The sequence below is a fragment of the Parasteatoda tepidariorum genome, chromosome 9 (genome assembly GCF_043381705.1).
Source record: "Parasteatoda tepidariorum isolate YZ-2023 chromosome 9, CAS_Ptep_4.0, whole genome shotgun sequence".
Classification (NCBI taxonomy): Eukaryota; Metazoa; Arthropoda; class Arachnida; order Araneae; family Theridiidae; genus Parasteatoda; species Parasteatoda tepidariorum.
Window position 1 is genome coordinate 60,216,498 of NC_092212.1, and position 13,379 is coordinate 60,229,876.

At 27.3% G+C, this 13,379-nt stretch overlaps 1 protein-coding gene across 2 annotated transcripts in view; it reads left to right on the top strand.

Annotated features, from left to right (window-relative positions):
• Positions 1–13,379, top strand: part of LOC107438068 (nucleoprotein TPR) — a 98,599-nt gene that overhangs the window by 1,071 nt on the left and 84,149 nt on the right. For both annotated transcript variants that reach the window (XM_043052385.2, XM_043052386.2), the window contains exons 2-5: positions 6,917–7,021; positions 7,725–7,798; positions 11,573–11,669; positions 12,783–12,886. In XM_043052385.2, the coding sequence (XP_042908319.1) occupies positions 6,917–7,021; positions 7,725–7,798; positions 11,573–11,669; positions 12,783–12,886 (380 nt within the window). The remainder of the gene's footprint in view (positions 1–6,916; positions 7,022–7,724; positions 7,799–11,572; positions 11,670–12,782; positions 12,887–13,379) is intronic.

The window sequence follows — 13,379 nt, forward strand, 5'->3', positions numbered from 1 at the left end:
AAACATTTGCACAACAGGTTAAATAACAAAGGGCTACACACATATTTAGACATTCTAAGGCAAATATAGTAATTAAGCACTCTTGTTTTAAATGAACTTAGAATGATGTTTAGATGTTTTAAATGAACTTAGATCAATGAACTTAGTAATATATTTGTAAAATGTGCAAATATAATGTGCTAGAGTGAAATCTCATGGGCTTGCAAATTTAGTTTCTAGTAGAGAAATGGAAAAACAAAATTAATTTGAAGAATTAAAACAACATATAGTAATTATACTAAAGCACAAGTTTTCATACTTCTGTTTTTTTTTTTAAATTATATTTTGGCAAGTCAATTTAGTAATTTTTTTCAACTCTTTTATTTCTAAGAATTGAGATTGTTTTTTTCTCTGGTTTATGTAATTTTTGCTGCTTTTATTATAGGGCACAGCATTTTCAAGAAATATTTTAGATATAGCCTATTCGATTATTTTAACTTTTTTCATATAATGTAGCATTGATAGCGAGTTACGTAGAAAACTGTGATTTTTCGAAGTAAAAATTTTGTTTAAGGAACTAGGGTGACCCTGGGTAATTCATGATCACTCTGTTTCTGGGATAAATAATGATCACCTAAGTTTTATTTAAAAAAAAATTATTATTTTTTAAATTTGAGATATGGACAAGAATGCTTGTACACTTTACTAATATATAACTACATTTACTTAATAATAGTTTTTTGTTTAATCTAACAAAATAAGTATCTTTTAAACCGTGCTCTGTATTTTCCATTTCAAAGATGGGCTTCAAAATATGCACATTTCCTCAAAGATAATAAATGGATTTTCTTAATAATAAATATTTTCAGTTACTTTACTTTTCTTTGATGTAAAAATAGTGTAAGCTTTTGTTTAATTGTTTCACATCTACTGTAAACATTACCTATTATTGATTATAGAAAACTATATCAAATATTGCCCCCTACAGATGGGGTAATTATTGATCACTGGGATAATTCCTGATCATTGTCATTTCTTCTTATAAATAGCATAAAAAATAGCTAATTGTCTTTTCTTAAATAACAGTTCATATTTATTAAGTGTCACAACTATAAAATATATTTTAACTGTAATCACAAAATTTGTTTTTAACTCTATTCAAGACAAATGTGTTCTGATTTGTGTTACCTTCCTTCCATCTTAATTTTATGCGTATACATTGTTAGAATAATTTTTAAGTTTTTAAATTAACCTAATATAAATATCAGGGGTCTGTTTAGAAAAAATTTGGGTCCGTTAACGGACCTTTCACAAAATATTTTAACTTAAAAACGGACCCTTCACAAAATGTTTTAANGGATACTAAGCTTCTAGAAAGCAAAATCAGTGAATTTCTTTTAATGATTGAAAAAGAAAATTTCTGTGTGAGAGCTGCTGTCAGAGCTGTTGACATACCTTACTTAACTTTACACTCTCACTTAATGAAGTTAAAAAGTCCAGCGAAAGTAACCCATGTGGGAACTTTTTCTTATATTCCAGCAGAACATGAGAATGAGTTATCTGCTTGCCTAAAATTTATGGCACAATGCAAAGATTTTTGGAAAATTTAAAGTGTTAATCTTTATTTTTGCTTTTAAATAAATCCTTTTATTAGCTGCTTAAACATATAATTTTGGTTTATTTGTTTGATCTTGATGTCTTATTTATTAATTACCATTGTATAATTATTTTTAACAGCCCCTTTACTATAAAAACTGATGATCCGTAATTACCCCAGAAGTGATCAGGAATTACCCCAGAAATGATAAAGAGAAGGGGTAATTCCTGATCACTAAAAATTTAAAATCTTTAAATTCTAATTAGATTTTCAAACAAAAGAAGGTAGCATAGGACAGGACTCATCTCATAAACCCTCAAACTTTCAGTAAATATTAAAATTCTATCATGAATATTTTTTTCACAAAATAGATGTTTGTATTTTTTGATCAGGAACTACCCCACGTCACCCTAAAAACAATTTTTTTAAAAAAAAAAATTTACTTTTCTTTTCATTAGCGTGGCGCAGCATTTTTTAAAGAGCGTTTATATTAAACTTTATTTTATAGGAATAAACTTCTAAAATTACAGCAATGCAAAAGCTAAATTAAGATTTTCATTTTTAGAGTTTCATTTCAAGAATAAAGAAAGTTTTTTGTTTTTCTCTAGCTTATTCTTTGAAAAAAATATAAAAAACACTTTTGCTTTTATTGATGTTTTTCAATAACGCGGCAATTTTTAAGAGCTTTTCTGTTAGACTTTATTCTTCACTTTTCCTTGTAATTACGGCAATTGTAAAACTGAAATGTCCAGCTTTAAAATTTTCTATCAAGTATTACGATTCTTCTTTTTTCTATTTCGCAATGGTATTAATTTGCTGAAATGGAAGCGATCCTATGTGAGAGAGAATAAGTTTTAAATGTATAAAATTTGTTGAAACTAAGTCTTAAAACAAGTTATGATCAGATTAATTTTAAGCAATAAAACTACAGTTTGAAATCTCATATCTGAATTAAGAAATGAAAATTAACCATTCAGTGTTTTCATCGCAGAAAAAAAATGGGCGAGAATTTCCCACTCTTTCTTAAAAACAGGGTGAGATTTCAAAAAGTTAAGTGAGATTTCGAAAAATTAAAAAAATTTTTTTTTAAAAAAAACGCAAAGAGACTTGGAAAAAAAAATCATTTCTTTAATTATAATACATTTTTAACATCTTCTAATTTTTAAAGCATTGAATATTTTTGCTGCACATCATATGGAAAATGTTCTACGTCTACTTTTTCATCAGCTTTTCTCATTTGGTTGCTCAAATGCGTATTTGTTTCGTTTTGATCGTTTCTACCCACATTTGTTTCATTTTCATTTGTTCATTTCGGAGTAGAAGATATTGCCTTTATAAGGTATTTGTCTATCTTACATTAATGCGCAACAATTTGAACGTCTTACATGAAGAAACCTTACCTACGTTTAAACGTGTGGTTGCAGAGAAATGCGTTTTGAAAGAGGTTCCGAGGGATGGTGTTCTGTTGTTCTTAAAGGTTCTGAACAATACTGGTAAATAGAGGAGCTAAATAATGGGGCAGATGTTGAAAATAATGAAAGATCCAGGAAGAAAAGTGAAACTGATTTTATTCTAAATGGCGTAATGACAAATTTTTTCAAAATGCGAGAAATTCGCAAATTTTGAAATTGGTTTATAGAATGCACGAATTTCTCGCGGTAATCATTTTTTAATGAGAGAAAAGAAAAAAATATGCGAGATTCTCGTGTTCTCGCGCTGTAGTGAAAACACTGCCATTAAACTATTTCATTTCAACCAGGGTTGGGTTTTTGCCGTCAAAAACTGGTTTTTGACATGACAGTGGTAAAAACCGTGTTTTTACCAGTAAAAACCGTCAAAAACCTACTGTTTTCTTTAATTTATGGCATATAGCAGACAATATATTATTTTCACTTAATTACCTTTATAAATGATGTTGTAAATGATTGCTATTGATTTTGCAACTATATACACGTATTCTTATAGAAGGATATACATTCATACGGAAATATTGTAACATACTTATTGAAAATAGTGATGGTGATAGAAAATAGTGATTTATAGCTTGATTTTCAAAGGATTCAAAATTTTGCACTTCTTAATTGTTAGAAATAAACAAAAAAACTTGGAACTATTAATAAATTCAAGAAGTAAAAAGAAGAATTTAAAATTTGGCATTTTCTTAAATATTAGAAATAAGCCAAACAAAACTTTCAAAACTTGTGACTACTAACAAACTCCAAGTCAGGAATGACTTGACATTCTTCAGTAATGTAATATGCCAAACAAAATTATGCTTGGAAATGTTGAAAATTTTGTTTAGTATCCTAATATTTTACTTCAAATAGTATGATTTGATATAATCACGTAGGGAAAATGCAAAAATCTGTTCTTAAATATCTTTTAACAACTTTTTTCTAATTTTATTACCCAAAAATGAATTTTAAATCATAAGCAGTTAAACTCAAATTAAATTACAGTTTTATCAAAACTATGGGTTTTTGACAGTTTCTGACGTTTTTGACAGAGGGGATTTTGACATGACGGTAAAAACCATGGTATAAACCGGTAAAAACCGTCATGTGTCAAAAACTTGCCAACCCTGATTTCAACCAAATGATTTTTATTGCTGTAATTAGTACAAAATTGTTCAAATTTTTTTTCTATTGTTCTGTATTACAATATGTTCCTATATCTCCCTTTAATATTGACCTATAATATTAAAATAGGACCACATATTATATTACCAGGTACTAGTGTACCCCACCAGAAGAAATAATTGTAGGCTTATTATGGGGTACAAAATGTGATCCTATAGGTTACAATGTATATATATATATAATCAGGGGTCTGTTTCGAAGAAATTTGGGTCTGTTAGCGGACCCTTCACAAAATATCTTTTCATAAAATCGGACCCTTCACAAAATATCTTATTATAAAATCGGACCCTTCACAAAATATTTTAACTTAAAAACGGGCCCTTCACAAATTTGTTTATCTTCATTATTGTTTTGTTAATCGAATAAACCCTTCCCAGGAGGGGGGAGGAGAGAAGACAGATGTAAACGAACTAAATTTTGTCTTCCGCAGACGCTTCTTCCTTCATTCGTCCAAAATGAACATTCTGCGTTCAGCAGTATAGGCTAAATACCAAATATTTGTATATTGCATCGCTAATTTAGTAGCTGCAATTGCTGTTTATTTTTTAAAATTTCCTTTTTTTTAATTATAATTTTACAGTGTTGAGCATAATCTTGTAAGACTTTACAATTTAAAAACTCCTTGAAAAAGTTTTTTTGCAATAACGGACCCTGTTTGCACAACTTCCTAAAAGCAGGACCCTGGTTGAAAGAATGTGACTAAACGTTTATTTTATATTTGCAAATTATGAGTATTTTTTTTCACAATTTTACGAAAACGGACCTTTCACAAAATGTCTAGACAGACCCCTGATAATAGTGTGTTGAATATCATTAAAATGAGGAAATTTGAAGTCAATATTCTGTGTTGATTCAAATTTATTGAAATAATACAAATAATTTTACTTTTAAGAACCACTGATTCTCACTCACTGTTTTAATTTATTTTTGCATAGTTTATAATTGTATTTGCAGCATTAATAAGTTTTTTTAAATAAAAATATCTAGTGATTTGTAATAAAAATAGTAATGGGTAATATGAAACATCAGATAAGTTATGTGACATAGGGGTGTAAAACCTGTGGTTCACCAACTATTGGAAGCTTGCGGCATACGAAAGCTTCTGAACACAATTAATAAAAAAATGAATTTGAAAATTTAAAAAAAAATCAAAACTTTTGACTGGCACATTTGAGTCCTCACTTTTTTGTTAGCTCAATTTTTCACAGATTCTATAGTAAATTGATGTTTTATAATCACTTTTTCATTATTGTGATTACAATCGGCATGGTTTTAAAAAACCCAATATTTTTAATATGATATGCGAATTTTGCTTTTTTTTGTATTCAACATATATCTAAGGCATTTAGATAATCCTTTTTATAAAAATTACCTATTCCAATGTAGTTTTTAAAATTCGATGCATTTATTACGCACATTTAATTGATCACTTTTTGATGCATTATTTGTGCCGATTTTACTGTAAATCAGGGGTCGCATTCCCCCTAAAATTCATAAAATTCCTAAAACTATGTGCAAACCTTAAAATTCCTAAAAATCTGATAAAATTTTGTTGGTGTTCCTAAAAATATAACAAAGTAGTAAAATATAACAATTAGTTAATAGGCTAAATATAAAAAAAAAGCAATAATCTAAAATATAAAAATTTAACTACATTAATTAAAACTTTTAATTTTGCCACATGGGAATTCTGATCCTGAGAGAGGTTTTTCGATAAATATCGCAATGCTTAATGTGAGTCATCATGAGAATACTATTATGTCTCTTAGACTAATCAAAGATACCATTCAAAATTATGGAGGAGTGTTGAAGATCACAACACTATTGAGGGCAGTAAAAGAATCTCACAAATCATATCAAGAATATATTAGAAAAATGATCATGATTAATTTGTTTTTCTCTAACTTCTAATATAAATTGCTGATTTGAAATCTAATAATATCACACAATAGTTTTTCTTAATAAAGTAAGGTAAAGGGTAATAATAAAGTTTTGATTAAGAAGGTAAAAATTAAATAAAAATCCAAGTTGGTGTTAATTTATTTTTTCTCTTGATTTATTCTCACTTTTGCCTGTTCCTGAATTATGCACTTAATTTCTGATAGGTAATATGTAAAGTTGAAATTTCATTTTTACACTTTAGAGATTTCATTCTTGACTTAATAAATTTCAGAGCTTTATTTTATGGCTTGCAATTATTTATGATATGTGTGGATGAATTGTAATAATCTTCTGTTATATAATAAATTACCGTGTGATCTGTTTTTATCCTAGCAAAATCATATATTACCCCTAAAATTAACCTAAAATTTTTTGAAAAAAGTTCCTAAAATTACCCTATAATTTTAAAAAACTTCGCTGCTACCCTTGGTAAATCTAAATGATTTTTTTATTAAGGCAGTTATTGCTACACTTTTCCGTGTGATTTTGAAAATCCCGTATTTTTACTATGATATTACTATGACACTCGAGTTTCAAATCACCATTTAAGTATTAAATTTTTGGCACACTTTTTTTTTTGCTGACTTAGTTTTAAATAAATAAAATTAAAATCGTTTACGGAAATTGTATTGTCGATAACAATTTTGAAGTAAAGACCTACCTCCAACAACGAACATTTTATTTAGCAGCAAAGAGTGGTCGTTCCTGAGACACGTTTTGCTGTATTTCCGAATTTAATTTGAACTGTTTTTTATTTCAGAAAGGGAACAGTTTAGATTTGAGAAAGAAACCTCCACATTTAAAGAACAATTACAAGAAAGTACTGAATCATGTTCCAAATTGAAATTACAAATTTCAGAGTTGGGTAAGTGCTTTTAATTTATTTTTTTGTTTTTTTTTGTATATTTCTTGAATTTGTGTAATATTTATTGCTATATTCTTTGTTGCCTATATCTTAACCTTTATATTTTAGCCTATATCTTTGCATTTCAAACAAATACATGTATAAATTTATAACTTACCTGACAATCATTGTTTTTAAGATTCTTGTTGACTGAATTACCATTGTTTTTCATATTTAACTTCTTGTAAAGGATGCACAACCCTGCCTAGAATAAACCTTATTACTGTCAAGTTTGATTATCTTTAATTATTAAAAAATATTCTAATTAATAATAATAAATATCTTTTAAGTATTAACTCATACATTTCTTGTGCATGCTTATAGATATATAGCAAAGCTGTGCAAAATTACAGAATATAATTTTTGTTTTGTTTTAAACTGTTAATAATTCTGAGAAATACATTTTTTCTTAATATTCATGTAAAAATATTTTCAAGATATTTTTGTTCAGTCATAATGAATTGTTATCCAAAATGTTCTAAGACTGTATTATCAAATTAGCAGCTATTTAAGAGGCTTAAGTTTACTATTGAATCCAAAAAGGATGTAGTTTAAAAATTTCTAATGGAATATTTAATCATTATAATACTTTGCAGATTTATTATTCTTGTTTATATTCTTGGTGTAAAGGATTATTAAATATTCAATTATTTATGATTTGCAGAGGAAAGTCTTTCTTCAGTTCAAAAGCAATTCAGAGAATTGCAAATGTTGCACGATTCTTCGGTGCTAGAATCTGTAAGTAAAATTTATAATATTTTTATTTTGCTATTCTATAGAACAGTGTTCCTAAACTTTTATGTTTACTCAATAACAAATTACTTGCAATTAATGTATATCTTATTTTTATTCTAAGAGGGAAAAAAATAAAGTGCTTCATGAATAGCCTGGTTGTTTATTTTAGAGTCAGTCTGATTATATTGGAATATTATATTGGAAATAGTGTTTCGGAGTAATGTTTAGCTTGCAATGAAAATTACCTTTGTATGAAAAATTGCCAGGAAAAATCTACACTTTTTTTTTATTGAAAAGGAAGAACTTCTATGAAATCAAATATGTGAAGGGAAAAATTACTTCATTGCATTGAAGTTTAGAATACATACTGCAGAATTAAAAACAACAACCCAGTTTTCTTTCAAAAAAGAAGAAAAAAAAAGCTTAAAAGCCAGCTTTGTTTGATTTATTTAAAATAAAAGATTAAACTAATATTTTAAACCAAAGATTAAAAGTAACAAAACCATGAAACAATTCACACATAATTTTTTAAAAAATGTTTGATTAATATTTTGTTTAAAGAATTCAAAAATAAGCTCTTTTTTTCATAAATATAATGAATAAAATATAAAGTATTAAACCAAAGATTTTAAATATGCATATTTATAACCTTAACATACAAATAAGCAGTAAATGTTGTTTTAGAAGTGCCAGTAAAAAAGATGTTACCCCTTGTTAGTTAGTACAGTATACGAGGGCGTTTCGAAAAGTAAAGATACAATGGATCGCATTCCTTAAAAAAAACATTTATTTAGAAACCGTCGGTTACATCTTAGTAACTTGATTATTTATTATTTTTCGACATAATCACCCCTGTTATCCAAACATTTGTTAAGTCGGTGCACAAGCTTTTGTATCCCACAGTCATAGAAGTTTGCCGTCTGTTGTCGGAACATCATTTCAACTTCATCGTTGATCTCATCATCGTCGTGGAATGATTTTCCACCAAGATGTGATTTCATGTAAAGGAATAAATGGAAGTCGCTGGACGCAAGGTCCGGGCTGTATGGCGGATGGTCCAATACTTGCCATTTGAATTGTTCGAGTAGTGCTTTGGTTACGAGCGCTGTTTGAGGCCGAGCGTTGTCATGAAGCAAGCGAACTCCATTTGTCAGCATTCCCCTGCGTTTGTTTTGAATTGCCCTTCGAAGACGTTTCAAAGTCTGGCAATATGCAACAGCATTAATTGTCGTTCCGGGAGGCATAAATTCCAACAGAAGAATGCTTTGTCTGTCCCAAAAAACAGAAGTCATGATTTTTTTCGCTGAAATCGAAGTTTTGAATTTCTTGGCTTTGGGTGAATTCGAATGGCGCCATTGCATTGATTGTTGCTTGGATTCAGGTGTATGGTGATAAATCCACGTCTCATCACCTGTCACAATGTGATCAAGGAACTCATCACCTGCTTCTGCATAGCGTGTGAGGAAGTCGAGTGCAAAGCCCATCCTTTTCTTTTTGTGTTCTTCTGTTAACATTTTTGGAACCCAGCGCGCACACAATTTCCTGTACCCTAACTTGACAGTCACAACTTCATAAAGAGTTGTCATTGACACTTCCGGTATGATCTGACGCAATTCTTTCAATTTGAGACGTCTATTCGCACGAATTGCTTCCTCCGTTCTCTGAAGAAGGGCATCACAGATCACAGATGGCCGACCTGTTCTCTGTTCGTCATGAATATCGGTCCTAACTTCAGAGAATTGACGACACCACTTCGTTACATTTTGTCTATTCATAACATTCCCATAAACAGAAGCAATTTCTTTGTGAATATCCGCTGGTCTCTGACCTTTTGCATGAAGAAAACGTATGACGGAGCGCACTTCGCATTCGGCGGGATTCTGAATCGCCGCAGCCATTTTTAACATGACCTACTCCAACCAGAATCAACGTTGAAATGCCGAACGACCGCGATGAGAAAGCTAACAGTTCAAGGTTAAAGCCAGTGTTGCCATCTTGCTCGCCAAAACTTTTCTTTTCCTCTGCCGTACGGTGTATCTTTACTTTTCGAAACACCCACCCTCGTATATAAAAATTTTATACTTACATTAATGTTAAAATTTAGAAGTATCATTTTGTAGCATTTATATGAATTATTCAGATGAATTTTTTAATTAAGTCTATATAAATTTTCATATAAAGGAAGGAGCATGATATATTGCAGACATTAATTTTTTTTAATAAAAATTTATTTAAATTAATAGATGATAAAAAAACAACATAAATATAAGCATGTGACTGCATAAATTAAAAAAAATTAATTTAAAACAGCAAATGTATGTTTTAGTTCTAGCGGTTAAAAAAAACAATAAATAAATTACTTTTTTGTCATTTATTTTAACGTAATAGAACTCTAAATGTTGCAATATTCTTATTGATGTGTTGTAATATTAAATAAATAAGAAAAAATTTATTTTAAATGAATTTTATATATTTTTTTAAGCATTTTTTTAAAAATATAGTACTAAGATAGTAACTTAGTAAATATCACAATAATGAATGTAAACACTTTGCATAAATACAATGCAAATTCATTTACTTAAGCAACAGAAAAAACTTCTAAAATTAAATTGAAAAAAAAAAAAACATAATTTCAAAAGCATCGTCCTCATTCCTATTTATACTTTTAAATGTAGTAAGCATTATGAACTTTTAACCTGTAAAACATAAAAATTGAGAAACTTTAACTCTTTCAATAATTACATGAACTAACAGAAGCATTAAATTAGTAATAATCTATTTTATTTTAAGCTTTTTTAAGAGACATCTCAATTTCGCATTAAATTTACTTGTTTTAAATTATCTTACATAGGTATTTTTGTGGAAACACAATTTTACTTTAACATTAACAAATAGTTTTAGTTTACTTCTGTTTATGTAAAGTAATACAATTTCCCATTAGCAATTTAACTCAAAATTTTTTATGAAACTTGTATCTTTTTCATTTGGCTGTATTCAAAATAAAAAAAATTATCTAAATAAAAAATTTAATAAATTTTTTCAAAAAAAATATTTGGTTTTAAGCTTGATTTAAATCCCATTTTAGTTAACTTAACAACCCTGACATAAAGGTCATTAATTTGTTGATACCTTAAATAATTTAATGGTAAATAATTTAATTGTAAATTAATAATTAAAATATTAAATTAATTAAAATAATAAATTAGAATAATAAATTATTTAAAATAATAAATTAATAATTAAATAATTTGAAATTAAAATGATAATTTAATAATTAAATAATTTAAAATTAAAATGATAAATTAATAATGAAATAATTTAATAATTAAAATGATAAAGTAATAATTCAATAATTTAATAATTAAAATGATAAAGTAATAATTCAATAATTTAATAATTAATATTTAAATAATTTAATAATTACTAATTTTTTATTATTTATTAGTTGTCTTATTGATTTTTGCCTTTTAATGTGCTCACCTTTTTTAATACATTTTCTACAAATTTAGAAAGAAAAATTCTACTGTAAAATTGTAAAATATCTAAATTCTACTAAGTCTGTGATCCCAAACTGTGCTTTTATTAGAGTAAAGCTCATATGCATGACTGTAAATTCATGGAGAAAAATAATGAATCGAATGTAGAAATTTTTCTGTACATATTCAGTTTATTATTATTATTATATTAGATTTAGAATTCTTAAAATTGTAAATAATAATTGTAAATTTATTGTTAGTTTTCAAAATGTTTTAAATATAGTTTATCTTCTTTTTTTAGCAAAGTACAAAACGAGATAACGAGTTACTTTTGAAGGAGAAAAGGATTTTGTCTGAACAGCTGGAAAAAAGAAGACATGAAATTGAGAAGATGAATGGTAAAAATGGATGTCAAGTTTTGCATTTAAATGTTTAAACATTAAAATTTTTATGACAGCTATTACCATGTTATTGATTGCACAGTTAAAACATTTAATGTGCTAAATTTTGATTAATTTCAATTGATTGCTTGATTGTAATTGATTAATTTAATATTAATAATACTCAAATAATAAAACTAAAATATTCTGTGTTAATTGATTGCAATTGATTGCTTGATTGCAATTGATTAATTGAATATCAATAATACTCAAATAATAAAACTAAAATGTTCTGTGTTTATTTATGAAATTTACAAATGAGAAAAATTATGATTAGGACGAGTGAAAATATACTGATAACCGAATTAACATTCTTCATTTTTTTTTCCATCCTCCACTTTCCTCGTTGAGTGTTATTAATGGGACATACCAATGTTCCACAATTAATATCAAACCAGATGCACAAGAGCCTACTAAAAAAGTCTGTCCATGGTTCATAGTTGTCTTGATTTTCCTGATACTAAATATTTCATCCTCAATTTTCCTGATTTTTAGCTATTTGCTCCTGATTTTTGTGTGTGTTCAGAACATCCTCAATTCTATGACTGCTGATGAGGGTTTTAAAATTTACAATTTTAAGATTCAAATAATTTGGGTTTTTAATATAATATGTTTTTTTCAATTAATAATAATAAAAATATTAAAATTTCTCTGTTTAAAATTTTTCAAGTTGTAATCTTATTTTAGACTATTGGTTATCTAATGAAAAAGAAACTCCGCATTTTAGCTGTCTAATTTTTTTTAATATATCTGCTTGTTAATTTTAAAGTGAAAAACTCCATAATTTTTTTTTTGGCCCGGTAAATTGCAGTGGAAGCGTTGTTTTAAACTACTATGAAGTCTGGACTGGCACAAAATTTAATTGCAAAATTTTTACAAAATTGTGCATAACATATAGTGGAATTATTAAATACCTTATAAAAACTGTTTTGCTAAGGAAGCAATCAGGATGTGTTATAAATTAGGGTCACATTTATGTTTTATATGTATATATTTAGATGAAGTAATTAAATTATGAATTCTTTAAAAAAAAAAAAAAACATCTAATTTTTTGGTTTTAAATTTTTTCAGGTGACCTAAAAAATTTACTCGAGCAAGTAACATCTGCCAATGAATCTAAATTTGCAGCAATAGCTTCATCTGAAGAATCTAAGTTAAAGGAATCAAGTTTACTAGTAATGTGTTTTAATTTATTATATCGATATATTTCGAACATAGTGATTTCTGTTGGTGTGTGCCTTTTTTAGGTGTAATTCTAAATTTACTGTATTTTTTACTACTTAATATGTGTTTCTTTTTTATTACTTAGTAACAGTTCCAATGAAGCTAAGTAAGAGTTTTTAGTTGTCCCATAAGTTCATGGGTTCCTTAGCGATAATAATAATAAGATAAGTTCCAGAGTTCATAGTTTTCTACATAAGAAAAAGTTCTTAGTTATCCTGATATTCCTGATTTTCCTAAAAAAAATTACTCCTATTTTTTTTTATCATTTTGTCTTTTCAGCTATCTGAATCATGCTCACTGTTCAGAGCTTCCTATTTTCGACAAATTTAAATGCAGATTTTAAAATAAACCATACATAAAATTAGAATTTTTGGTCTAACTTTTTATTTTAATTAATGGTGCATTTAAAAATTGCAAAATTCTATCTTTACTAAGGGGTTGTCC